At 53.0% G+C, this 27513-nt stretch overlaps 2 protein-coding genes across 15 annotated transcripts in view; one reads left to right on the forward strand and one right to left on the reverse strand.

The window, feature by feature from the left end:
- ARHGEF2 (Rho/Rac guanine nucleotide exchange factor 2) overlaps positions 1-22345 on the forward strand; it is a 39073-nt gene extending 16728 nt beyond the window's left edge. For 6 of the 14 annotated variants that reach the window (XM_032464061.1, XM_032464064.1, XM_032464065.1 and 3 more), the window contains 21 exons: positions 6924-7068; positions 9289-9356; positions 9703-9766; positions 10439-10568; positions 10787-10896; positions 11056-11202; positions 11704-11954; positions 12161-12286; positions 12660-12777; positions 12969-13217; positions 14835-14911; positions 15340-15509; positions 16937-17004; positions 17934-18134; positions 18514-18633; positions 18768-18835; positions 18978-19013; positions 19214-19264; positions 19471-19908; positions 20162-20345; positions 20940-22345. In XM_032464061.1, the coding sequence (XP_032319952.1) occupies positions 6924-7068; positions 9289-9356; positions 9703-9766; positions 10439-10568; positions 10787-10896; positions 11056-11202; positions 11704-11954; positions 12161-12286; positions 12660-12777; positions 12969-13217; positions 14835-14911; positions 15340-15509; positions 16937-17004; positions 17934-18134; positions 18514-18633; positions 18768-18835; positions 18978-19013; positions 19214-19264; positions 19471-19908; positions 20162-20345; positions 20940-21013 (2895 nt within the window). In that variant the 3' untranslated portion in view covers positions 21014-22345. Of the gene's footprint in view, positions 1-4268; positions 4364-5597; positions 6094-6923; positions 7069-9288; positions 9357-9702; positions 9767-10438; positions 10569-10786; positions 10897-11055; positions 11203-11703; positions 11955-12160; positions 12287-12659; positions 12778-12968; positions 13218-14834; positions 14912-15339; positions 15510-16936; positions 17005-17933; positions 18135-18513; positions 18634-18767; positions 18836-18977; positions 19014-19213; positions 19265-19470; positions 19909-20161; positions 20346-20939 lie in introns of those variants that run through there. The other 8 variants (XM_032464068.1, XM_032464070.1, XM_032464071.1 and 5 more) reach the window with 4 other exon arrangements.
- A 2943-nt stretch (positions 22346-25288) lies between these two features.
- RXFP4 (relaxin family peptide/INSL5 receptor 4) lies at positions 25289-26742 on the reverse strand. The gene has a single exon (XM_032464072.1). It carries the CDS (start codon positions 26550-26552, stop codon positions 25431-25433), a length of 1122 nt encoding a protein of 373 aa, XP_032319963.1. The 5' UTR covers positions 26553-26742; the 3' UTR covers positions 25289-25430.
- Positions 26743-27513: the final 771 nt, after the last annotated feature.

Raw genomic sequence — 27513 nt, forward strand, 5'->3', positions numbered from 1 at the left:
TGTCTCTTGTAGATGAATAAATGAGAGCTGAGAGGAAGGTGGTACATGCAGACAGCACCTCCCAGCTGCAATCCACACTGTACCCGCTATCAGAAAGGCCAAGACCCAGTCCATAGCAGGTTAAATCTCTGGCCTCTCTCCAACCCCAGTGTCCTGCCGCAGTGTCCAGCCTATGCTGATCACCATCACTATCTTCAGACATGGGAGCAGTACCCTTTGGGAGCCCTCACAGATGATGGAAACCCTCTTCACACCTCCTTCCTAGCTCCTAGCTTGGCTATTTGTCTCGAGGCTAAGTTGGAAGAGGTTCCATCCTGGACCTTTTCCTTAGGGGGTTGGGATAAGAGTCTGCTAAAGGGAAGCCAACTGGGGATTTGAGTAGGGCCTAAGACAAACAGAGGGCAGAGGAGAGAAGGCTGAAGTGTGGTGGAACAGTGGGGTGGCAGACAGGCTCTTCTCATCCCTGCGCCAGGCCAGGCCCCAGCTATGAAAGTCTGTTTATTTTTCAACTGTTTGAGCTGAGACCCTGGAATAGAGCCAAGGGGGGTGGAGAGGTTTTTTTGAAACCACGGAAATTTGGTTCCACCCTAAAAAGGAAAGCCGTGGGGGCACCGGTGGGGGGCAGACCTGGAGAAGGGCTGTGGAAAGGGGTTCTGGGAGGGTAGATACTGGGGTTCTTTTTCCATTATTGGGAGGAGCTGGGGAGCCAGAAACCTGGGTCCTCATGCCTATTTTTATTTTTATTTTTATTTGGTAGTGGGGGAACAAGGAATCAAGAAGCTTGGCTTTTTCTATCCTAGGGCTGGCTGTGGTTTAGGGGGGTGGGTTGGGAATCTGACTGAGGATGGCGATGTGGGGTGCTGAGTGGGTAGATCTGAGAGGGCAGAGAGGCCACTGGAGGAGGGTGGTTGTCAGTTTGGGCTGGTCGGAAGGGGAGGGCCACCTCCGGAAAGCTGTGGTTATAGAAGGGGGGAGTTGATTCTTAGCCAACAAACCCTGGATCCCCTCTCCCCCCTTCCCCCAAGCACACCAGCTGTCTCCTTTCTTTTTATACTGTGGTGGGAAGTAGAGGGGGGCTGCTGAGATTATTTGAGGAAGATGGTCTCCCCTGCTACCTATACAGGGGGATGGTTCAAAGCTAAGTCCTGACCACCCCTCCTTTCTTGCCTTCCTCCCTGGGACCTCCTTGAAGAAGGAGGAATTTAAGTCGAACCTGCCCCTTTTTCCTTCTTACCCCCGTAGAGCCTGTGCAGAGCCTGTGCCGCTCCCCCTCTCCATGCCTCTTTTCTCTTTTCACTCCATTTCTATTCTTCCAGGCTGTCTGCAGTCCTCCACCCCCTCGTTCTCTCTGCTCTACTTCCTACTTCCATAGGTCCCAAACCCCATAGGTCCCCCTTCTCTTTTGCCCCCTGTTCTTAACTCCCTCCTCCCCACAACCCTAACTGTCTTGTCTCTCGGAACAAAGGGTCCTTTCCTGCCTAGGAGGGAGCAGGGGCTAGAGGTCCAAGGATGGCCCTGGAGGCTGCGGGGGTGTCCCCCTGGAATCTCGAGGACCCTAGCTTTGGAGTGAGATGGGCAGGTGGAGTGGGGAGAGAGGAGAGAGACTATTTCTTTGTTCTGAGAAGTGGAGAGGTGGCTGGCTTTGTGTGCAGGACTAGGAATGGAGCCGGAGAGGAGGGCTGGGGGAGCCCAGAAGGGGGCAGAGAGCGCTGGCATTTTGGGAGAAAAGTTGAGGAATTGGGGGTCTCCCAGGAAACTGAGGTTTTTGGGGGCATAGGGAAAGATTCTAGGGGTCATGGAGGTTAGGGAAAGAGCTGAGGGGGAGGGGAGAAGCAGGGGTCGGGGAAGGGAGCCGAAAGCTTAGGGAAGTCACTGAGCGACTGCAGGGAGGTTGGATGGCTCCTAGGGAAAGACCTGCAGGGCTGACCAGAGAGTTTAAAGAGGGATCTCATCTCAGTCACTCTAGCTTCCCTGGAACCTCGACCTTGAAATCAAGGAGGAGACAGATCTGAAGGAGTGAATCTCATGTGCGCACACGACTTGTGTGTTGGGGTGTGTGTGTCTGTGTCTGTCTGTCTGTCCCCAGATGCTCTGGGTCACTGTTTTGAATGGTGGTCACCAGAGTAGGGGACTCATTGCTCTCTGGACCTGAGGAAGTAGTTCCATTCTTAGCTTCAGTCTCTGGTTTAAAGTATCATCTAGGAGCTTGAGTGAGCAGATTGGACAGGCTTCCTGGAGCTGGTAAGAGAAATGGCTGAGAGGAGCTGGCTGAACCGTTCTGGGTTTGTTTATGTTTCCTTGGGGGAGGGGGGGAGGGGCTGCACGCAGCCGCTGCCCCCCTCCCAACTCAGCCGGCCTGCCCTGTGCCAGGAGGGCAGGGAGTCCTGGCACAGCTATTGTTCGCCTGCACAAATGCCCGTCTGTTTGCATCACTCCCCCCTCCCTCTGTGCTTGTCTCTCTTTCCTGACCTGACAGGTGTGGCCGGGTAGGGGGCAGGCTGGGGTCCAGGATGCCTAGGTCTCAGGGTGTCTAGCCCAATTTTATTCCCTATGGCCCTTAGCACCCCTCTTATGCTTCGCCAGCAGGCCCTCCCCCATTGTCCGGTGTCTCATCTCCATTCATCAAGCAAGTGTTTATTAAGTGCCTTTGTGTGTTCAGCGATGTCTTTTTGTGTTACGTTTCTGGCTTTGGCATTAGTGTTTCCGTTTGGGTGCCTTCTCCTCAGCCTCCTGCCTTTATCTTGTCCCTGGAAGCTCATAAAGGAAGCAGAGCCTGGCTGAGACCATCCCATGCCCTCTCCTCAGTCCCATGGCCAGGGACCCTCTCTCTGCTCATTTCCCTGCCCTGTAGCCCATCCCACGTGACTCTCTGAACTCCTGCCGTCCAGGATCTAAGCCACAGATGACTCAAAACCCAGTGGAACCCTCCAGGGGCTTTCTGGTCACCTAACAGAGGGCCTGGACAGAGGCTGCACCTCCTTGGGGAAGGGGCTGCTGCCCCTTGCAGCTGGTGCCGAGGCCATTCTGAGCACCATGTGACTTCCCCAGAGGTCTTAGTTTGGAAATACCCGATGGAGGAACAAGGACAGCTGAAAGCTGAGACTTTGCTTGGAGAGGTTCTCACTGCTGGATCGGCTCTGCCATCCTCTGCTGCCCGATGGGGAGCCCAGGAAGCTGAAGTCCAGGCTTTGGCGCTCCTTATCTTTGCATGTACGGCACTGTTTTCCTCATCTCGCAGCCTGAGAAGCAAAGTATGGAGAAAGGGGAAACTGCTTCTGCCTTTGAAGCTTTGAGCCTCCAGCCTCAATGCCTACTGCCATTCGCCTAGTCTTTCTTCAAAATGACCAAGATCTGGGATGAAGGTGAAAGGAAGGTTTGGGTTGGCCTTCTTTTGACCTTCCGAGGAAACCCTCCGTGCCTAAGTTCAAAGAAATTAGAAGGAGGAAAGGTCTGGGAGGAGGGAGAAAAGACCAGATAAGAGGAGAGGAGACTGAAGGCTCTGAAACTCTGATAAGGAATGAAGGGATCCTGGGGGCAGGGGCGAGGGTGCTGCAGGGACCCCATGTCTTGGTGTCCAACCATTCGTTCATCCATCTTTCCATCCTTTTTTCCCCTTCCTTTCCTTTCTTTCCAAGGAGGAAAGGCACTCGTGTATTGAGTGCCTGTTGTATACCAGCCGCCGTGCTAGGTGCTTCCACATGCTTTATTCACTTCATCCTTGATGTAGCAGTGGCTGAGCTGAAGGCTGTGTAGCAAGAGAAACTTTCTGTAAGGTTGTGAGAAAGCAGGGCTCTGGACACTGGACGGCAGAGGACCGACCAAAGCAGAAAGGGCCCCTGAGTGTTAGGCTGGGTGTTGGTGACTGTGGAGTAATGGGCTCTTTTCTTAGTGGACAGATGAGGTGAAGGGCTGTTCTGCTGGCGGGCAGGCCGGTAGCTGGGAGGCTGATGTGATGACCTTAAGAATACCTGGGAAAGTAGGACAAAGAAGCAGACAAGCCTGTTCAGTCCATCTAGGGAGCAGGCACCGCTGGAGAGCAGGCCCTGTCCTTCCATCCTCACCAGCCTGAGCCCTGGGGCGGGCACAGGCTGCCTCCAGGACAATAGCGCTAGGCAGTGCCAGGGCCGCATGCTGCTGGGCAGTGTCTGTGTTGGGATGTGCTGCTGCGGCTGCTGCCCGCTGCTGGCCCACCTAGAGAGGCGGTCACTTGGAGAGAGGGTGAGTGTTGGGAGGTGGAGGAGGCTGGGCCCAAGGTAGCTGGGTTGTCTGTGAGACATTGATGCCAGAGAGAGGAAGGTCGACTGGAGACGCTGTTCTCTGGCTACCCCAGTCCTCTGCCTCCCTTTTGCCCCCTCTCTCGCAGGTGAGTGCTCCGGGGAGGCCGGAGGGTGGAGGGCAGAGGGCGGGTGAGGGGAGGAGGAGTTGTAGCAGCACTGGGGCAGATCTGCAGCACTGCCCCATCTGGAGTTGACCCTCATTCAGACATGTTGCTCTTTTCTTAACAGTATTACATTAGTTTCAGTATTTTTGCAGACTATACTCTACTAAAGTTATTACAAAATAATGGCTATAATTCCCTGAACTATACAATATATCCTTGCTGCTTATCTGTTTTATACATAGTAGTTTGTATCTCTTAATTCCATATCCCTAATTTGTCCTTCCCCATGTTGCTCTTTTTAATATGATTTTCACTTTTTTGTTTGCTTGCTTTTATTTTTTAATTATTATTATTTTAAAACTTACTTTATTTTATTATTTTTAAAATTTAAAAAAATTTTTTTCAGTGGAGGTACTGGGAATTGAACCCAGGACCTTGTACATACTAAGCATGCACTCCACTGAGCTATATACCACCCCACAATTGCTTTTAATTCAAACATAGTAAGTGCTCAAACTCTTTTATTTGTGTCATGGAGAAGGCTGGGAGGGCAGGAGAGGAGGAGAGAAGGGAGAGTATAGGGCAGTGAGAAGAGATATTTGGACCTGGACTTTGAGGTCCTATAAGATTGCTATTCAAAGGAAGATTTGATCTCCTAAAGAACTATAATTTGGAGCAAGACAGATGGGGGTTAGACCAAAGGGAGAATTTTCTAGTGGTCCAGATAGGTACCAGAATAGAAAAAGGGAGGCTAGAATTAGACATGGGTCAGCTTCCTTAACAAGGCCTAGGTAGGGGACGGGAAGGGGAAGCAAGGGTGAGAAAGGGAAGGCCGAAGTGGGAGACCATGGAGTCAAGGAGGGAGACCAGGAGGTGAGAAGTTGACTATGAGATAGGAAGAGGAGGCGCATGGGAGGGGAGGAGAAAAGAAAAATGGGTGATCAGGTAGGGAATGACATTAAGACCCCTGGGTTCTGCTCATCATCAGACAAACCTGGAGCTTCTGAGGGGAGGCAGAAGAGAGAAGGATCTCGGGCCACCAGGAAGCCCTCAGAGCCTAGGGCACCGAAGCCCAGTGCCCTCTGGCCCCTGTGCTGTTGACTCAGCCGGTCCACACTTCCTCTTTCTACCCTAGGCATCTCTTCCCCTCCCCCACCTCTTGACTGCCAGTATGGCTGCAGCTGAGAGTCAGGTCCAGGCCCCAAGGTCCAGGCTGGGGACTCTCTGGGTTCTAAATCTCTGTCCCTGGGCACCAATCAGTGTCCTCTGACTTAGGGTTCATGCCCTCAGCCTCAGCCATCTGGATCCAGCTTTTTGGTTTCTGAGAGGCAGGGAAACCTTGGAGGGAGTGGTCTTGTCAGCTTGTCTTCCTGTTCTCTGTCATCTTAAGAATGGAGGGAAAATCCGGGGGTCTGAGGTGACCACTGAGGAAGGTCCTGGAATAGGTAGAAAGCATGATGTCCCATCTCACCTCCTCAGGTTTTGCAAGGGAGACTCAGGGACTTGAGGAGGGACATGAAAAAGGTCAGGGAGAATGACTTGACCCGCCAAGAGCAGGGGGAAGAAGGAGAAGAGAGAGCTGATGGGAAATGCCAGCCTCCGAGGTTCTGCAGAAGGGCCCACAGTGCACACCATCTCATCGGAGACAAGAACTGACATTGTAGCCAGAGGATGGAGGGTAGATGCCAGCAAGGACTTCCTAGACTAATTGGGTGAGGAGGAATAAGGGCGATATCCTAGGTTTTGGAAGGTAGTATGGGAGGAATAAAAGTTAGACTGCAGGAGAGACTTCCTGCCAGGAATGAGATCAATGATGGCTGAGTTTCCTTCCTTAAAGATCTCAGAGAGGACGAGTGACCTGAGACCAAAACTAGGTTCCTCCTACCTTGAGGTTAGCAGGGGACATGCTGCCTCCCACAGAGAGGCTCTGTGGACCTTGGCTGAGTGGATGTGGAAGAGTTAGAGGTTTAGGATCCTGACCTCTGGATTGGAGGTGGCAGTGGAGGCATTCTGCCCCCTTCAGCCAATCTAATAAGGGGATCTCCTGCCCCCCCACTGTGACTGCCACTGCCACAGAGACAGCGGCTCCAACACCGGTTGTCATGGTTATAAGAAGAGCTAACTCCCATAGATTTGAAAGCGCTGGTGAGCTGGCACCTTCTGCTTCGCCTGCTCTTCCCTCCTCTCTGCGCATCTTCCCCCGGCACAGAGAAGAGAGTACAGCAGCTCGGGGGCGAGCAGAGCTAGGGCAGGGAGGTGGGGTGAGGACGCTGAGGTCTAGAGCCACGGAGGTTAGAGCTACAGAGATGAGCGGCAACCGGAGGCAGCCCAGCCGCAGGGGCCAGGTAGGTCAGGGGCCAGCTTGGCCCTCGGAGCTGGCCTGGTCACTCCCAGACAGCTGTGCGAGGCAGGCTCTGCTTCAGGAAGTGGTGTCTTTCTGGCAGTGCCAGGCAGGCATTGCTCCCTCATCTTTCTCTCTGGACTCCTCAGGCACCCTGGCATCCTCCAGCCTCACTTCCTGTCTCTCTCATCTCTTCCACAGACCCGGGAAAAGGAGAAGATGAAGGAAGCCAAGGATGCCCGCTATACCAATGGGCACCTCTTCACCACCATCTCCGTTTCGGGCATGACCATGTGCTATGCCTGTAACAAGAGCATCACAGCCAAGGAAGCCCTCATCTGCCCAAGTAAGTTGTTTGGACCCTGAATATCTGTCAGTCTGATTCAGTGCCCACTGACCCTAATCTTGCTATCTGTCCTTTTTGCCCTGGATCTGATCTATAAGGATCACTCTCCTCTCTGAGCCCCGGAAGAGCCCAAATGCCAGGGCCAGATGCTTGATCCCTCTTTCCCTTTTCTCACGTCTAGGGGTGGTGGCAGTGGGAATGTGGCATAAGCTGGCAAGGGAGGGCAGGGGTGGCTGGGGTGACTCCCTTTGCAGCTGTCGTCCTCTGGGTATCCCCCAGCTCCCCGAACAGCTGCTGAGGGTTAGGAGAACTGATTGGAGAATGGAATGTTGTGTGCATGGGAGGGGGTGGATGGGGCATTGCATGGGAAGCTGCGGGCCTTGCAGCTGTTCTGCCGATCTTCCCGGGCAGAACTGAATGGTCAGGACTTTAGGGTCTCCTCGTCCCCTCCCTTTCTGTTGACTAGGTAGAGCCTGAAGTCTCGAAATCTCTGCAGTTTGAAGCAGAGGATTAGGGATTAGGAGCCCCTTCTCAAATTCCTAGTCTGACTAATACACAGTGAGAAGGAGAGAATATGGCAGCAATGTGTTGGGGGAATAGGGCTTAGAACTCCTGACCTTCACCCACATCTAAGGGTAGCCCTGTATTTAGTAAGTACAAGCAAGGAATTCTCCTTTCCCCAAGAGGACTATGCAGAGGGCTCCTGCCTGTCCACCCACCCACCCCCACCCCCAGATTTATGCCAAAGAGCTGCTTCTGATTAGAGCAGAACTGGAGGTATTGTGACCTGCTGCTGAATAGAGGGACAAAATCTAAATCTAGCTTCTAAATCTCTATGGAACTTGGGGAAGGAACCCCCAGAAAGAACCAGCGAGGCCTCCCTACGTCCTCACTGCTCAACTTAGAGTGATGAGGATGAGGAGGGAACCCCAATCTAGATCCCTCTAGAGACCTGCCAGAATTCCCAATCTGGAAGCTTGTTGCCAGGGGAACCAGGGAGGCGGGCAGCAAATGCTATTTTGAGAGCAGGTGGAAAGCGGAGGTTCCATCCAGAGACTCTGGGTGCTGGGGGTAGGAGAAGGGAGCTCCAGGGGGGTAGGTGCAGTCCCAGCCCCCACTTCTGTCTGCCCCCTGCCCCACCCTGCTCGCCTTGTATTTGTGGAAGTAAGCATGGTGCTGGGTATTGTCTGAAGGAGTTAGCAGAGTTTCCGGTGTTGTTGGACGGGGGAAGGGAAGCTGGAGAGGGCCAAGGGCTGAGGGCATGTTGGGGAAAGGGACAGCCAGTAGTCCCAGTGCCTAGGCTTGGTTGCTCCTCCTTCCCTCTCCTCTTCTCTCCTACCCCATGGCAAGGTGGGGTGGGGGATGAGGGAGAAGCAGATGGAGTGTGGGAGCTGTGGGTTTGCCTTACTTCGGGAACAGGACTCCCTGGGCCCGGAAGGGAGACTGGAGTCCTAGCAAGCAGAGCTGGGCAGTGCAGAAGGCGGGCGGGCGTGGTGGGCAGGGGCAGAGCATGACCTGTCCATGCTCTACCACTGGATCCATCAGCCTTTAAACTGCGTAGGCCTAGTCAGAGTTCACGGGCATACATGTGGGTCAACGGGAGGAGCAGAGCTTTTGGATTCAGACACTCCTGAGTTTAAAGCCCAGCTCTACCACTAGCTGTATGACCTCTGGCAGATGGCTGAATCTCTCCAGGAGACAGGTTCCTCATCTGTAAAATGAGGATCATTGGATCTACCTCAAAGAGTTGTTAGGATCAAGTAAATGTGGAACATTTACTGATTGCCCAGGGGTTGTTCATTTTCCCCTCTCGGCCCCTAGCCCCCATCCCAGCTGCTCCTGTGCCATCTTCTGTTCTGTGGGCGTCCTCTCTGCCATCTGTCATTCTCAACCACCTTTCTGCTTCTTGAGCTCATTTCTGGCAGCCAGTAACCCCTTCTTCCCTCTAGTCCCTCTCGCAGGTCATCTCTGAGTCGGGATTGCTCACCCCTCCTGGTGGCTTAATCGTGGTCCACACCTCTACCCTCTCTCTCCATTTCCTGCTTGCAGGAAGAGGGCGGTGGGAGGAGAGGGGCTGGGGTGCGGTGATGGCCGAGGACTCTGGGAAGGGGGAGAGTCTCTGAGACCATTTGGCCAGGGGGAGATGGGTGTCTGCATGAGGGTGTGTCCCCTTCTGTACCACCCGGCCCTCCCTTCACCCTCTCTACCCCACCCTCCCAGCCTGCAATGTGACTATCCACAACCGCTGTAAAGACACCCTCGCCAACTGTACCAAGGTCAAGCAGAAGGTGAGATGGCAGGGAGGGCAGAGGGCTGGGGGAGAGGGTAGTGAGTGTGCGGTACCCTCATGCCTTTTCCATTCATTCCTTACCCTGTGTTCTCAACCCCTCTCCTCATGGGGGGGCAGCCCAGACCCTCCACCCTAGGCCTCAGGCCCCACCAGAGGGGGGCCAGCCTCTTGCTGTAGACACATCCCCTCAGCACAGGGTCGGCCACCCTGATGCCCATAGCCATCATGCCAGCTTTCTCCCGAGGTCGAGCCAGCCACCCAGCTCCTGCCCCGTGCCCGTGGGGGTGACCCTCGGATGACAGCTGTTCTTGGTGTCTTTCTCTCTCTTGCTCTCTGTCTCACAGCAACAGAAAGCCGCCCTGCTGAAGAACAACACTGCCTTGCAGTCTGTTTCACTTCGCAGTAAGAGTGAGTAGTGAGGGTGCAGGAGCCCCCATAGGACCCTGGACCCTAGACCTCTCAGCCCATGGGCTCTGCTGCCCCCATGAGGTCGTTCCTTGGCACAGCGCCTTCCTCCTTTCGATTGAAGCTAATGATGGGACCATAAGACAGGTTCAGACTCTTGAGCTTTGGGGCAAGACAGGAGAAGTCAAATGGGGATGAAAGCTTGGGATGGCTGGTCATCTGAGCCTGGTCACATCCTGTATTTTTATTTTTTACATCCTGTATTATTCAGTTATTTACACTGCATTTGGGAATGTTGGCGGCAGCTGTCAAGGGCCAATTCAGACAGCTTTGGTGTAACGGAAAGAGCATGGTGCTTAGTCAAGAAGACCAGAGTCTGAGTCTCTGCTCAGCCACCAGCTGAGTCACTCCATACAAGTCTCTTAACCGTTCTGAGCTGCAGTTTGCTCATAGGCTTTTTGTGGGGAGGAGATAAGACAAGAAAAGCTCTTTGTAAATATGAAAAGTGTTGCACAAATGGATGGGTATCATTACTGTTACCATCTTTCTTTGACTAGGCCTGGGCTAAAGGTGGGGTGGGAGGGGAGGCCTCACTTTTAGTCGAGAAGCCTGGGAGGCCTGAATCCCAGGAAGGCGCCAGGTTTGACGCTTGCCTGCTCGGTATCCCCCTGACAGCCACCACCCGGGAGCGGCCTAGCTCTGCCATCTACCCCTCCGACAGCTTCCGGCAGTCTCTGCTTGGCTCCCGCCGCGGCCGCTCCTCCTTGTCTTTAGCCAAGAGTGTTTCTACCACCAACATTGCTGGGTGAGCCTCTACTTGGGGAAGGGAGAGCCAGGCAGGCAGAGTGTGGCAGTGGAGACGGGGGGCTGAGAGGTCCTTCCCATCCCTGAGCTCAGAATGGTAGACAGACAGGTAAGGAGAACTTGGAGGGATGGCCTCTGGGATCCTGGCCTTGGTTCCCCACCTGGGAAGGGACCTCTTGCCCAAGTGGAGGTTATGCAGCCAGCCTCCCCTTCCCTCAGACACTTCAATGATGAGTCTCCACTGGGGCTGCGCCGGATCCTCTCCCAGTCCACAGACTCCCTCAACATGCGGAACCGGACCCTGTCAGTGGAGTCCCTCATCGATGAAGGTGACTATGCCTGGGCCCCGGGCGAGACCTTGGATGACCTGGGGTGAGGGGCAGGTTTGGGCAGGCCTGGGAAAGGCAGGGTGGGAAGGGATCTAGAGAAGGGCCCAGGACCCAGAGGAGAGAATTGGGGTCTGAGTTGTTTCCCCCACTCATGTCCAGGTGCAGAGGTGATCTACAATGAGCTGATGAGTGACTTTGAGATGGATGAGAAGGACTTTGCAGCTGATTCCTGGAGCCTTGCTGTGGATAGCAGCTTCTTGCAGCAGCATAAAAAGGAGGTGATGAAGCAGCAGGATGTCATCTACGGTGAGCCACGAACCACCCCTAGACTTCCCTTCCGTCACCAGTCCTGTTTCTCTGTGCCCTTCCTCTGCCAGCCCCCACCTCTCAAGACCCTTCTCTCTCATCCTGTTGGCCTTCGAGACCCTGCCTGGCATCCCACAAGTTGCCACTAGGCCCCCACCGTTTGGGGCTGTTGGTCTCCAAGGCCCTATCTTTATCCCTTCCTTCCAGTCAGTTCTTAGGCTTTCCTCTCTGCCTGTTCCATGCCCAACACTGTACTGGGGACTATGGGAGATCTAGACATGTAGGGGACAAATGGTTCTTGCCCTAAAACAGCTCACAGCTTGAGATGGCAAGGTATCAAGATAAAAAAAAGATTAGAAAATCATCTAAGATCAGAATAATGCAGAATGTTAACCTGGAAGGGATCTTAAAAACCTACAGTGAGCCCTGAGGTCCCCAGGCTAGGCTCCACCAATTGTGTCCAAGCCAGAGTAGAGGCCAGATATCCCACTGTCCCTGCAGAGCTAATCCAGACAGAGCTGCACCATGTGCGGACGCTGAAGATCATGACCCGCCTCTTCCGCACGGGGATGCTGGAAGAGCTGCAGCTGGAGCCAGGGGTGGTCCAGGGCCTGTTCCCCTGCGTGGACGAGCTCACTGACATCCACACACGCTTCCTCAGCCAGCTGTTAGAACGCCGGCGCCAGGCCCTGTGTCCCGGCAGCCCCCGGAACTTCGTCATCCATCGCTTGGGTGACCTGCTCATCAGCCAGGTGAGAAAAGGCAGGACCATGGGCAACATTCACGGGAGGAGGTGTGACTACAGTGGGCATTTCTTGTCTCCAGACTCTAGGGGTGGGGGGCAGGGAGAGCGGGAGAGCCAGGAAGCCAGCCTGTTTGGTGGGAGGCCAGAGGGTATTGGGGATAAGGTGTGGCTTTGGGGGAAATGCTGACCCAGCCTTGCTCCCCCGACTTCTAGTTCTCAGGTCCCAGCGCAGAGCAGATGCGTAAGACCTACTCAGAGTTCTGTAGTCGCCACACCAAGGCCTTAAAGCTCTATAAGGAGCTGTACGCCCGAGACAAACGCTTCCAGCAGTTCATCCGGGTAAGCAGACCTCTCCAGGACCCAGCCTCAGAACCTCCCTAGTGCCCAAACCCAGCCTCCCCCATTCGTGGGGGAGCATTGTATGCTACACCCACACGAAGGGCAGGTGCTTGCCAGCCCTTGTGTGGACCCATCTGCTTGTGGATCCCGTCAACAACCCCTCGTAGCAGTAGAGCAGGTGCTTTCCCTGCTTTGGTCCTCACAGTAAGCCTGTGGCCTCATCCCCACTTCCCAGACTCAGCCACTATACTGGCGTGAGGTAAACGGCCAAGCTAGGGCCAGCACCAGGGCTTAGGCTCCAAGTCCAGCGTTCTTTCTGTTGCCCTCCCCTCGGGCCCCACTCTGGCCCTGAGCCCCACCTGTGCCTTTGCAGAAAGTGACCCGCTCAGCTGTGCTGAAGCGGCATGGGGTACAGGAGTGCATCCTGCTGGTGACTCAGCGCATCACCAAGTACCCGGTGCTCATCAACCGGATCCTGCAGCATTCCCATGGTAAGAGGAGGGCCCAGGGAGGAGGGAGGGTGGGAGAGGGCTATCTGTGGTGAGAAATAAGCAAGGGGAGGAATAGGGTCAGGTATGGAACCCTGGGCAGCCTCTGAAGGTGGAAATCAAGAGCAGTGGGAATTGGATCTGGCGTGAAGCTGGCTGAGTCATCCCTCCCTCACACCGACCCCTGGCGCCAGGGATTGAGGAGGAACGCCAGGACCTGACGATGGCACTGGGGCTGGTGAAGGAGTTGCTGTCCAATGTGGATCAGGATGTGCATGAGCTGGAGAAAGGGGCCCGCCTGCAGGAGATCTACAACCGCATGGACCCTCGGGCCCAGACCCCGGTGCCTGGCAAGGGTCCCTTTGGCCGAGAGGAGCTTCTACGGCGCAAGCTCATCCACGATGGGTGTCTGCTCTGGAAGACAGCAACTGGGCGCTTCAAAGGTCAGTGGTCAGTTTGGCAGGCCAGGCAAGAGTCCGAGGTCAGATATGGAGAGGGAGAAGCATCCGGCTCTCAGGACCTCCCTTTATGCAGCCGTATACCCAGGGTGAGACCCAGTGCAGAGAAAATATGTGGTCTCTGTTGCAACAGAAGTCTGAATTCTGGACTTAATTTTCATGGGCTGTACAAGGAGTTCCTTTTCAGTATTTATTCGTTTCTTTGGTCCTTGCGTGCCCGGAAAGCTCCCAGTTTTGATGAGGAAGACAGAAATTCCAGAATCCGAGGACAAGATCAGAGTAGTTGGTTCTACCAGCTTGAATCCCAGCCACCAGGGCTGGGGAATGGGCAGGAGCTTTGGGAACACAGCTGGGGAAGGCCCATGGGAGGGGCGGAGCCTGGGGAAGGGGGGCCGGGTGGGGAAAAGAGAGCAGAGGGGGCCTGTTGTGGGTGGGGCACAGTTTCCCAGACTGCACTGGCCAAGTCTTTCCTACCTCAATCAAGGCAAGAGAGTTGTGGGCCTCAACTTCGGGGGTGAGGAATGAGGGACAGAAGTAAACTGTGTGACCTGAGGCCAGAGCCTGCCTGCATCTCTGTCCTGTGTCATGAAATCCCCACTCCATGGGCTTGAGTATTGCAGGCCTCACCAGCCATTTTCCTTCATCCCTTTCTCTCCTTCCCATCCCTCCCACACAGCAGCTAAGAATATAAACCATGGGGGTTTAAAAATAGCAAGGCTAGAGAGCTTTATTTCTGAAGCATTTAGCGAAAGCCCTCCCCTTCTGGGTGCCCACAAGTTAGTAAGCTCTTCAAGGGCAGAGGGTGAGTGTGTGTTCTCCTGACTATGACATCCGACTTCCATGGGCTTGACCTTTGTTTCCCCCTCACTCTTAAAGTGCAGGAACCTCATAAGGTCTGAGAGCCTGGAAGGTCAGTCAGAGAAGGAAAATGAAAGCAGGGGCCACTGGGGCTGAAGGAGATTGGGACTGTTCAGCAGTGGCAGAGATGGTTAAGGAACCCTGTTCCCTTCCCTACAGAGCACAACTGAGAAGTGGAATGTGCTGGCACTTAGGCCAAATATCTAAAAAGGTCTTACGTTAGTTCATTGTTTGACATAGAACTGAAAGACTAAAAAAGGGTAGACCCTCCTGCTCTGGGAATCCTTTTACTCTCACAAAAATTCTGGACCTTTTTCACACAGAAAAATACACGTGTATTATGTCAACATGTAAAATGCTTATGCAGCCTCAGAGGGTTTGCAGAGTCCCTGAAGCCCAACCGTGGACATCCTAGGGGTCTGCAGACCCCAGGTTAAGAAACCTGCATTAGTTGGATAAAGAGGATTTTTTTCAAAGGCATTGGGTGACTGCTTATGGGCGCTTCTAGCCCAAGAAGCTACAGTACCTAAAGGCATATGCATTCTTGCCACCCCATTTCTGAGCTATAAGAATCAGGGAGGTGGGAGGTCTGTAAAGGTGGAGGAAGCAACCAGAGGGAGAGAGGCCAGGAGGAGGGAAATCAGTAGCTGTAACCTGATGGGTAGTCCCGGTCCTTGAGAAAGAGGAAACAGCTGCTCAGACTCTCTAATGCTGACTGTTCTCCTGCCTTTATCCTCCTGCCAGATGTGCTGATGCTGCTGATGACAGATGTGCTGGTGTTTCTCCAGGAGAAGGACCAGAAGTACATCTTTCCTGCCCTGGTGAGACCTTCCTCCTCCTCCTTTCTCAGCACAGACAAGTGTTTCAGGCCCTTCTTGCTTTCCTACCCCAGCCTGAAAGAACTTTGGAATCCTCCAGAGTGAAGCAGCTGTTACTGTAACTATTACTATAAAGGAGGAGAAATAAGAATAGCTAACGGGTATTGTTACTGTGTGCAGGCACTTTACAGCTGTGAGGAAGGCCCATTATTATTTTCTTTTTGTGGACGAGGAAAGTAAAGCATAAAGTAAATTAAATTGTCAAGAGTCACAAGTGTTTATAAGTCCTCTCTGGGTGGCACCAGAGCCTGGACTCTTAACTTGTATTCTAGGCTGACTCTTCAATCCTTGGATATTCCAGAAGGACTGGAGACTCAAATATCCAGGGGTCAGGATTCCAGGCTTAATCTTTCCATTCCCCTGACTGGCAGGACAAGCCCTCGTTGGTATCACTGCAGAATCTAATCGTGCGGGACATTGCCAACCAGGAGAAAGGGATGTTTCTGATCAGCGCGGCACCCCCTGAGATGTATGAGGTCCACACGGCATCCCGGGATGACCGGAGCACCTGGATCCGCGTCATTCAGCAGAGCGTGCGCGTGTGAGTGTGTGTGTGGCCTCAGGGTACCTGCAACTTTGGGCTCTGGGCCACAGCACTCCCTGGGGACAGAACCCAGGGTTCAGAGGTAGAGGCAGAGGCCAGGGGGGAGAGAAGATGGCTGGAGGCAGGAAAGGTCATCTATGTTCTCCTGTAAGGTCACATTTTATACAGTGATAACCCCAACCACCTTCCAAATGCATCATGAGCTAACAAGCCGAAGGAATACTTTGAGCTGTCATTTGGTGGCTTACCTGCCAGCCAGCAGCACAATTTCAGCTGCATTAACATCTTAGTCTGTAGGCAGTCGGCCATTATTTGGATAGTATTGTATTTTACCTTTATTTTCTAAAAATAAATGAAAAAGGGGATAATGAAAGCATTGATAACTAGTGATAAGAGGAGCAAGATTCAAACTCCATACAAGAGGCAAGAAGGAAATCATTTCGTGTGCTGAAGTGGCAAATATTTGGCTTCTGCTGGACACACGTTAAATTTAAAGCACTCAACTGTGTGTCTGTTGTGATGAAAAAAAGTAAAGTGGATGTAAAATGTTGAAAATGTTTTCTCAAAGATTATGCCCCAAAAATAAACTCAATTAGGATTTTTTTTAATGATTTTTTAAAAAATTTTTTGGGGAGGGCAGGTAATTATGTTTGTTTGTTTGTTTGTTTATAATAGCAGTACTGGGGATTGAACCCAGGACTTCTTGAATGCTAAGCATGTGCGCCACCACTGAGCTATATCCCTCCTCAACTCAATTAGGATGTTTATAATACTTTTTTTCTTTTTAGCTTTCAGGTAATGGATTCTTCTCCACTTTGTAATATATAAACTTTTAAAAAATTCTACAATTTTGACTTTTGAACAAATTTTTCAGAAATGTATGCAAAAATATGAAATTACCTATTCTAGCAAAACAAGGCAAAATACCTTTCTCATTGACCTTAGATCCATAGTGGCTTCTTAATTAATGATATTAATATTTGTAGTTGTGAAAATTATAATTAGTATTATTTATTATAATTGATCTGTTGAGCTTCTTCCATGTTCAAAGCACTGGTACATTATGTCATTTAATCCTAACAAAAAACCTATGAGGAAAATATTATCCCCATTTTTCAGATAAGGAAATAGAGAGGTTACCACCTGGTAAATGGTGGAGCCAGGATTTGAGCCCAGTTTGCTTGTTGCCAAAAACTGTAGTCATCCCTCTGCACTGTGCTGCCTCTCCAGGTGACCTCTGGAGAGGTAAGCACCAGTAAATGCAGATGATCAGTGCTAAGAAAAGGAGAGTTGATGAAACCAGAGCATGGAGCTGATGTCTTACCAGGGAAGCAGAGAGCACGTTTGGGAAGGAGAGAAGGCTGATTCCTGGTCTGTAAGCTAGCTCCTTCCCCCTAATCCCACCCTACCTGTTATCCCTCCAGATGCCCATCCAGGGAGGACTTCCCCCTGATTGAGACAGAGAATGAGGCTTACCTGCGGCGTATGAAGAGTAAGTCCACTCACAGAGCCGGTTTAAGTAATTTATGATACATCTGCCCAGTGGAATACTATGAAACTGCTGTAAAAAGTGAGATGGTTTTATGAGGACTGATGTAGGTCCACGACCAAAATTTATTGTTTAGTGAAAAGAGCAAGGTTTAAAACACTGTGAAGTGTATGCTGCCATTGGTGTGAAAGTAATGGGGAAAGGTATTATTACTGTGGCTGTCTCTGGGAAGGGGAACTGGGAATAACAGGGTTAAGACAGAAACTTACTTTTTTACTATAGGGCTTTATATTGGTTAGGGTAGGATTTAACTACTCTACAAAAAGATCAACAGAAATCAGTTGGTTACACGAAGTAGACTGTTTGTCTCCACGTAACAGTCCAGAAGTGGGAAGTGCAGGGTGGTAGTGCAGCTCTGCCATCTTCAACGTGAAGGTTCCCCATCTCTATGTCCTGTATCTATCGCCATGTCCTCATTACTGCCTCAGCTCCTGCTGTCACATCTGCATCCCAGCCAGCAAGGGGGTGGTAAAGAACAAGGAGAATTTATACCCATCTCTTTTAAGGGCAGATCTGGAAGACACTCACATCCATTGGCCATAATTCAGTCATGTGGCAATATCTAGCTGCAAGCCAGTCTGGGAAACATAGTCTAACCGGGCAGCCATGTGAAACTTGCATGCATTCCTAGTTAAAGGAAGATGGGGAGAATGAAAACTGGTGGACAGCCTGCAGTCCCTGCCATAAATTGTTTTACTTTTGTTTTTAAAAACAAAACTGCATGTATTACTACCCCACCCCCCAAAATTTTTCTTTTCTTTTTCATAAATGCCAAAAAACCATAATTAAGTCTTGCCACTCTACCCAGCCCTGGCTCCTAACCCCTGGGGCTGCCCCTCCACTACAGGTGCTCACCTGTTTCTCATCCACAGTGGAGCTGCAGCAGAAAGACCGGGCACTGGTGGAGCTGCTGCAGGAGAAGGTTGGGCTGTTTGCCGAGATGACCCATTTCCAAGTGGAAGAGGATTGCGGCAGCGGGATGCCCCTGCCCACCCTGCCCAGGGGCCTTTTCCGCTCTGAGTCCCTCGAGTCCCCTCGTGGCGAGCGGCTGCTACAGGATGCCATCCGTGAGGGTGAGGGAGCTTCTAGGGAAGAGCCCAGGCTCATCCACTCACTGTCACAGAATATGGACATATGGCTAGACCTGGATGCACACGGACAAGGGGGATGTCAGCCCCACAGACCATAACTCCCTTGAGTGCACGTTCTGTGCCAGGTGCTGGGAATGGCAGGGGAAGAGGCATGGTCCTTGCTGCTGATAGACACCTCTCATCCTGCACATCCTTGTGCTGCCCCTCGGGCACCTTTAATGACCTTTGCCTTGTATGTGGTGGTGGCAGTGAGACAGCACTGCGTGTGTAGGGGGCATCCCCCTAGATGAATAGCACTCCCTCCCAGTCCCCGCAGGGTCCTCCGTTGCTCCTGTCCTCACCTCTTCCTCTCTCCCCTCAGTGGAGGGCCTGAAAGACCTACTGGTGGGGCCTGGAGCGGAGCTGCTCTTGACACCCCGGGAGCCAGCCCTGCCTGTGGAACCAGACAGCGGTGGTAACACGAGTCCTGGGGTCACTGCCAGTGAGTACCAGGGCAGGGGACCAAGGTAGTGGGTGGGAGGGGTTAAAGAGAATGGGGTGAGACCAGGGGCCAAGTGGTGTCGGATCGCTGAGGAAGTGAGTGAGCTAAGCCTGTCCTTTCCTCCCCCTTAACAGATGGTGAGGCCAGAACCTTCAATGGCTCAATTGAGCTCTGCAGAGCCGACTCGGACTCCAGCCAGAAGGTGGGTTTTTAGGAGGTGTCACGGCTTGGCTCCGGGGTGGGAAAGGGACGGCTGGCCTATAGATCTTTGAGGCAGAGCTGTCAGGGACAGGCACCAGGGACTTGTGTGTCTGCTGATTCCCTATGCTTGCCTGTTTCTGCAGGATCGAAATGGAAATCAGCTGAGATCTCCCCAGGAGGTGAGATGGGAACTTGATGGTGTAGGAGACTGAAGGGGGGATTCCCACCTGAGAAATAAGAGCCCAGTTTGGAGTGGTGTAGGGGAGTCTACACCTCAAAGTACCTGCATCTTACTGTCCCCACACCCACACTTATTCAACTTCTGGACAGTTCTCCCATCCTGAAGCTTGGACTCTGTTCCCACCCTCTCTGTCCTCAGGAAGCGTTGCAGCGACTGGTCAATCTCTACGGACTTCTACATGGCCTACAGGTCAGTGGGGCAAGAGCTAGAATGGGGTAGTGGGGGAGCCAGACCAGAGCTGCTTATTTAGGTGGAGCAGAACATCCCAACAGGCCTTTTAAAGCCTTCCTCCAATTTGAGCTCTCCAGGATCATGACCTGGGCCCTGGGGAGTGAGGATGAGGGGTAGAAGAAACATGGGGTTCAGATACACCCATCTGTCTGACTCCATTCCAGGCGGCTGTGGCCCAGCAGGACACTTTGATGGAAGCCCGGTTCCCGGAGGGCCCTGAGCGGCGGGAGAAGCTGACCCGAGCCAACTCCCGGGATGGGGAGGCTGGCAGAGCCGGAGCTGTGGCTCCTGAAAAGCAAGCTACGGAACTGGCGTTGCTGCAGCGGCAACACGCGCTGTTGCAGGAGGAGCTGCGGCGCTGCCGGCGGCTTGGCGAAGAGCGGGCAACTGAGGCCGGCAGCCTGGAAGCCCGGCTCCGGGAGAGCGAGCAGGCCCGAGCTCTGCTGGAGCGGGAGGCTGAAGAGGCTCGCAGGCAGCTGGCCGCCTTGGGCCACACAGAACCACTCCCGGCTGAGGCACCCTGGGCCCGCAGGCCTCTAGATCCTCGACGTCGCAGCCTCCCTGCAGGCGATGCCCTGTACTTGAGTTTCACGCCCCCACAGGTAAGGAAGCTTGGCGTAGTGAACTGACCTGGGGCGGACATAGTGTCCATGAGAGAACCTGCAAGGAATTGGAGATTTGAACCCAAATGAAATCAGTAATCAGACTTGAAGGATATTGGAATAGATTGATCAGAGGGCTGAAAAATTGAGATGGGTGCAGAAAGAGGGCAGTCAGAGGTAGATGTACTGAGAGGACGGAGTATTCCCACCGCTCATTCCCTGGCCACCTGCTTTTCCTGCCTGCCGTCCATAGCCCAGCCGAGGCCACGACCGCCTGGATTTGCCTGTGACTATTCGCTCCATCCATCGACCCTTTGAGGATCGAGACAGGCAGGAGCTGGGAAGCCCGGAGGAGCGGCTGCAAGATAGCAGTGACCCCGACACCGGCAGTGAGGAGGAAGGTAGCAGCCGTCTATCTCCGCCCCATAGTCCACGAGGTGAGACCCTGGTGGAGATGTGGAAAAGTGGGGTGCAACCTGGGTACAGACCCTTGGGCTTTGGTTTCCAAATAGAGCCTGCATTGTAGAGCACAGGAACATGTAGGATGGCCCCTAACTAACCACCCAGGTGTACAGTAACTTTTGTCTGCTGGTAAATGGGTGATGGAACTCTAAGAAACAAAGAATGTAGGGGCCTTTCTTCCAATCAATGTCTGTGACTTCCAACCTTTTCAAGTAGAAATACATTTTTAAACAAAAAAATTTCAAAGACCTCCAAGTTCTTATAGTTGATTCGGGAGATACAAAATAACCAAAAGCTAGTGACTTTATATATATATGTATATTTTAATATTCTGAATTTTATTGATCGTATTGTGTCTCCACATGCTTAACAAAGTATACAAAGTACCTAGGTGTGGATACATTACTTTGTTGATGGAAGTTTTTGCCTCCCCCAGGGATTACACACCTCTACTGTCCCTCACAGCTCCCTGAGCTCCCCAGCCCATAGTCGGGGAGGCAGCAGTGTAGGGGTCCAGTTTCTCACAGGAGCCTCTGCTCACTCACTAACTTTGCCCTGTCCTCCTTCAGACTTCACCAGAATGCAGGACATCCCGGAAGAGACTGAGAGCCGCGACGGGGAGCCTGTAGCTCCAGAGAGCTAAGGGGGCCCCTCCCCCCTACCCTGTGTCCCCTTGAAGAACATTGCTGAGGGAGGCAAACCTTGGGGACTCCAATCTGCCAGTGACAAGGGAACATTTGAAAGAACTGCTGATCGTTCTTGCCAGCTCTTGGAATCCTTGGATACTGGAGCTTAGGGAGCTGGGAGAATTAGGCCACAGTGCCCCCTGGTGGCATCCAGAAGCTACACCACAGATGCCAATTTTTCATGCCTTCCTCCCTCTACTTTAGGAAAATTTATTTATTTATTGTTTATTAGTTATGGAGGGAGAGGGGAGATTTAAAGGACCAGGGACATGGGAACCAAGCCATAGGGATCGGGGGCCTTGTCCTTTAACACTACTGGGGTTTCTTCAGGCTTAACCATGCAGCTGCTGGGTTCTAGCCCTGATGCCTCTCCCCAGCAACACCTGTCTTTGAGGAGAGGCTGCAGCCATAGGACCCTACTGCCCCTTCAGGAAGGGCTGTGGTCAGGGCCATGTCCCTCTCCCTCTCCCCTCAACCTCTTTCTGCTCTTCTCCCTTCTCTCCATCTTCCATGGAAACCCCAGGGAGATAACCTGGCTTCCTAGAGTTGATGGAGTAGAGGTTGAGGTGGCCATAATGGTTTGTTGGGGGTTGAGGGGGAAAAACTCACAGGGACCAGAATGTTTTTTTGCTGTTGTTTTCTTTTTTGTACCAAAGCCAACTGCACGTGTTTTATATTTTTAAGAGAAGATTGTGGCAATTAGAAATCGCAGCCTTCTATCTCTACATCTCTGAAGAACTCAAGGGATGGGGGAAGCAATGACTTCTCCCCTCACCTGTAGTGATAGGGGACCTATTCTGACCTCTTCCCCAGCCATTTGGAAAAAAAGTTCTAGGGTGAGTTGGGAAATCTCTACGAACCCTGACCTCATCCCCCACCCCAGCAACCATGACCTGAAACCTCAGCATAAATTTTGGGGATTTTTTCAATGGCCCCCCTAGTGCCCGCTAGCCCCAGCCAGTTTTTGCCAATTTGATTGTTTAAAAAAAAAAAAGATAAAGCAGGGAAAATTAAAGACCTGGAACCCCAGGAAGTGCTGTTTGTTAATGTCTGCCAGTTCTGAGGGTGCTGGTGAAGGGGAGAGCCAGGCAGTGACCCTCCGAAAGGAACTTCTTCCTTTCCCAGGAAGGGCGACTGCCTCCTTGCAGATGGGGCACTAACAAAAGAAACTGCTGCCAACCTTTTTTGTTGTTGTCATCTTTTGACATTCACAAATACAAGGATAAAAATGAAGGGGCACCTAGGTTCAGTGGCTGTTAGGGGTTCCGGTATTAAAGACCTTATTTTCATCTCATTTGCATGCTATGCTCAGAAATTGCATCAGTCTCTTGCCCTCTTTCCTCACTTTCAGCACAGATCCTGTTAGCCTCTCCCTAGGGTCATTCATTTTCAGATTCAGCCCTCACTCTGCCCTTGTTCCTCACAGTGTCAGAGCCCTGGGGTAACTTCTTTAAGACGGTTCCCCTCATAGGAGCTGCTCATTTGCTCTTTGCCATTTTGAGAGGCAGTGAGAGATTAGGTAGGTTTCAGTTCTAGTTTTCAGTTGATTTTTTGCTTCCTGTTTCCAGTTAATACCCTACTCTGGGGCTGTGGCAGGTGTGGGGTGAGAGAGTCTAGAGTCTATAAATGCCTGCATATGTCTCCATTGGAGCCTATGGGGTAAGATAAGAAGAATGAGACTCAAGACCTCAGCTAGAAAGAGGAATTGAGATCACATGGGGCGGAGGGTAGGCTTGGGGCAGCAGCCAGCACCCTCCACTCCTGTAATTCTCATCCCCCAGCATCTGGGCTTGACAAGGTGCTTTCTCATCCCTTGCAGAATCTGTGAGGTAAGAATTGTCATTTTATAGACAGGGAAGCCTGCATACAGAGGGTTGCCAGGCCAGAGAGGTGAGCCAGGAAAGAGCCAGCCCTCCTAGCTGCAGTCCTCCACTTCCTTTTCTTGGCTACTCTGCTGAAAAACACCAGAGCTCCAGGTTTGTAACACATCGACACGTGGCTCAGCTGCTGCCTGCCGTGTCAGCTGGAAGCAGCTGGGACCCAAAGCGGTAAAGGCAGTGCTGGGGTGGGGGTGGGGGTTAGCGTCCAGAGACCACCAAGAAAGAGAATGCAGGCTACTCCAGCATCCTCCCAGATCCGGAAAACAGAAACCTGGAGACACAGAGCCCAGAGTGTGGGTGCAGAGAAGCCCACAGCTCATGGAGAGCTGCGCTGTCCCTGCTGCTGCAAAACCCCTTCCTCATTCTTGGCCCTGAAACATGTCACACATTTCTCTGACGTGGCAGTTCCTAAGAGATAGTCCCTGTCAAACATCTTTCACCATTCTGTTCGTCATCCCCTCCCTACTCCCGTTTTCGGAAACTCAGTCTCACCCTCTGTCCCTCCTGTTGGCAGTTTCAAAGCTGTCTGGCCTGCACTCCTGGGAGCCAGGGCCCAGCTTCTTGCCACAGCAGTGCCTCCTTTCCATTTGAGAGGAGCAGGCTTGGAGCCTGGAGCCTGCCCAGCCCCAGCTGTTCTCCATTGCTGCTCCCTCTCCTAACTCCCCCATCCCCACGGGTGGGTCTGCATGTGTTCATTCACCTCTGACTTAGACCTTTTTAAACTTTGTCAATATTTACCTCTGGGTCCCATAAAGCCCATAAAGCAGCAATGTCCCCAGAGGAGCCAATATCCGGAGCCCAGCAGGGCCATCAGAGGAGCTGCAGGGGGTGGGAAGAGGGGCACTTGGGTCAGGGAGGATTTTCCATCCTTAATTGGCTGGGAACAGACCTGGAGTTTTGGAACCAGTTTAAATATTATCAAAGAGAGGAAATGAAACATCAAGAGGCTAATTAAATCTCTTTAACATTGCTTAATATGTTGTGAATTAGGTGGCTCTTTAGGATGGAGCTGGTGCAGGGTATGCCCCGTCCAGCGGGGGCCACACACACTCAGGAGGCACTGGGCGCAGCTGTTGCTCTGGGATCTTGACTGACTAGAGTCACTGAGTTACAAAATATGCCAGAGCTTGGGGGCCCGGGAGGCCATGGAGATGGGAGCTCCACCCCACTTTCCCTCTGTCACCTCCCTCCTTTCCAGGGGCTGCCCCCCCCCCGAAAGTCCCATCTGATGGCTATCATTGCTGGGTATCTATGGATGCAGAAACCCAAGGGGAACCCTCTGCCCTGGAGTAAACCCCTTCGAGAGGGGCTGGAGGGGCCAACCCCTCACCCAGTTCTTTATTTTAAGCTTTCATTTCTCTCCAGAGCACGTAAACATTCCAGACAAGACCTTTATGAGTCCCTGTCCCCATCTCCCAGCTGCCCCCTTATTTCCTCCTTTTCCCTCTGTCTCCATTTACATGAGGTGTAAGAATAATAGCTAAAGCTCTATTTCATGCACTGTTACATCCTCAACAGCCCACTTTACAGTTGCGGAAACAGGAACAAAGAAGCAAAGTAGCTTACTGAGGTCCCTCAGCTGGTGAGTGTCAGCGCTAAGGGTGTGAATCCAGGTTTCTGGCACCTGAGTTGATGCTCTGAGCTAAACATTTGGGGAAGGAGGAAGACTAGCATCACTTGCTGTGGTTTCCACTCCTCTGGCCATGCCTTCAATCTCTTCTCCGAACCCCTTTCTGCATCTCTCACCTCCCTGTGCCCCACCCACCTCCTTGGCCTGTCCTTATCTTCACTTCTCCCTCCAAATCCTGATTTAAGGAGAGACCTACAGGCAATCCTAGCCAGCAGCAAGAGTTTGCACTCTGGGCTTGGCTGGAGCCAGGGATCCTGCAAGACCCCACATGTGGCATCTCCCTGCAGGGCAACTACAGCTTTTGCAGCTGAGGCATCTGCAGGCCCCAAGTTTCTGTGAGCACCGCTGGAATGGTAAGAAGGCAGAAGTGGCCAGGGGAGGAGGGCATAATTGGCCCTAGCACCAGAGAAGGACAAGGGCACACCTTGGTTGAGGGGAGGATGGAAGGGTAGAGAGGATAGGGAGATAGGCGTTGACCACTACACCATTAGTGTAGAACCCTTAGGGAAAATTTCCTGGGAATCCTCACAGGAGGCAGAAGTGAGGCATAGAATCCTTCGGGCCACACTGACCTGGAGGTGGAACTGGGATGAAAGGTCAAGACAATTTGTGGATGATCCAGAGGTTTATTCTCAGATCCTCTTCGTTCCCACCTCCACACGGCGACTTGAGCTTTGTCATACCCAGCCTTCACCTGGGCCCTAGCCTCCCCCATCCCCCACACCCAGAGTTGGAGATCCAAAATCAGACTCTCCCTGAGGGTGTTGCAGCATGGCAGAGAGGCCAGCCTCTCTCTCCCTAGGATGCGTGGATCATGCACCTGGCAGACCCCCAGAAGGAGGAGGGAGGTTTAGCTTGCACCCTTCACCCAGGTGTCCCTTTGACCAGGTTGGCCAGCATAGTAGAAGGGCCTCTCTCTCGAGGGGTGCTCTCTTCCCACTGCCTGCCCACCTCCTTTAGGGCCAACTGTTGCACCCAGCCCTGGCCCTGGGGCCACAGCCTTGCTCGCAGATCCCTGAAGGTGTCTGCCAGGGCCCGCCGGGGCTCCCGCCTTAGGAGACAGTACAGCACTGGGTTGAGGCAGCTGTTGCTGTGTGCCAGGCAGGTGGTGACAGGGAAGACGTAGGTGTGGATGGTGTAGAAAGTGCTGTCCCAGGGCACTAGGTCAAACTTCACCAGGACACCCCAGAGAGTGACCACATGGTTGGGGAACCAGCAGAGGAAGAAGGAGGCCAGAAGGATGCGGACAGAGCGGGCCACGACCCTGCAGTCCTGCCGCTGCCGCCGCCGCCGCCGCAGGAAGGCCAGCAGCAGCAGGTAGCTCGTGGTGATGATGCCCAGTGGCACCAGGAAGGCCAGCACCACCCTCTGCAGCTGGTAGGCACCCAGCCAGTGCCTGCTGGGGAAGCGCAGCAGGCACAGACGCACACCGCACACCTCGCCCTCCACCCCAAAGACAGCCGTGGGCACCGTCACCAGGGCAGCCGCCACCCACATGGCCAGGGTGGCCACGCGGGCCCAGAAGAGCGAGAGGTGGGTTCCTGGTCCCGCAGCCATAGCCACCAACCAGTATCGGGCAACACTCAGCGCCGTGATGAGGAAGATGCTGGCGTAGATGTTGAGGACAGTGGCTGTCAGGACCATCTTGCAGAGGACACCTCCGAAGGGCCAATGGAAGTCCAGTGCCGACTCAGCTGCCCAGAAGGGGAGAGTGAGTGCCAGCCCCAGGTCTGCCAGAGCCAGGTTGAAGACAAAAGTGTCAGAAGGTGGGCAAGGGGCTCGCCGAGCACAGTTACCCAGCACCCACAGTACGGCCAAATTTCCCAGCAAGCCGACAGCCCCTACAAGCCCATAGGCCAGGGCGACCACGACCCTCAGGGCTAGGAATCCAACAGGCATCGTAGCATCAGCAGCACTCAGCACACTGCCTCCAGAGGTGTTGACCCAGAAAGCAGGCAGGGGGGCAGAGGTATTGGGGGTGGGCATCGCAGGGTATCAAAGGTCGGTGGTGATGAGCAGAGGGGCCAGCAAGTGCCTACCAGACTGGTGGGGGCCACCCAAGGCTCAGCAGGACGCTCTAGATCTGAGCATCTGGGGCCTCCAGCTGTCAGGAACCCCAGCCCACGCCCACACCTCAGGGGGCGGGCTGCGGAGGGACAGCCTGCCTCTTCCCTGTTGGTCTTGGTGGGTGGGGCAGGGCGACGGCGGGCCAGAATATGGAGATAAATGCATGTGCGCACATGTGTGCGTGAGCACGTGGGCGTGTATTGAGTTCTATGCAGGTGGGGAGGAGGAATTAATCCCACTATGGAGGGCAGCCCCAAGCCTCCACCCCATGGAGAAGACCAGATATACCCCATCTCAGGGAACCCCGTCTGTTCCTAATAGTGTTCTGGGGCCCCCTTCTCTGCAGAAAGTGCTCCCTTAGGGCTTGGGGAAAAGACCTTGGAGGGGGCATAGAGGCAGGGAACCAGAATGTGTGTCTGCAAGCCAGAAGGAGCAGAGGATCTGGAGTCCCAGATCTGCTACTCACTAGCTGTGTGACTTTGAGTCAATTACTGTACTCCTCTGAGCCTGTTTCCTTGCTTAAATTTTTCAGATGAAACTATCTGCTTCACAGGGTTGGCATGATGAAATGAGATAACACATGAAAAAGCACTTTGTACACCGTTATTTGCATGAATGAGTATTATTTCAAAGGAAAAGTTGGCAGTGTTTGTGGCAGAAGAGAGCAGGGTACTGAGCGGTGCCAAGGAAAACACAGGTTGGAATTCATTGCAGCAGAAAGTGACCTTGAGGCCAAGGACAGGGAGGGAAAGGGGAGAGGAAGTCACAGCTTCCTGTTCCCTCTGCACCGGAACGTCCTTTGAGGACCTGAGCGGACCTGGGGCATGCCCTCCATTCTCTTCCTGCTCCTGAGTATGAAGAAGTCCTGCCAACCTCTGTC

The sequence above is a fragment of the Camelus ferus genome, chromosome 21 (assembly GCF_009834535.1).
Source record: "Camelus ferus isolate YT-003-E chromosome 21, BCGSAC_Cfer_1.0, whole genome shotgun sequence".
Classification (NCBI taxonomy): Eukaryota; Metazoa; Chordata; class Mammalia; order Artiodactyla; family Camelidae; genus Camelus; species Camelus ferus.

Coding starts and splice junctions, on each gene's coding strand:
- RXFP4 (XM_032464072.1), bottom strand. CDS start 26,552: ATGCCCACCCCCAATACCTCTGCCCCCCTGCCTGCTTTCTGGGTCAAC.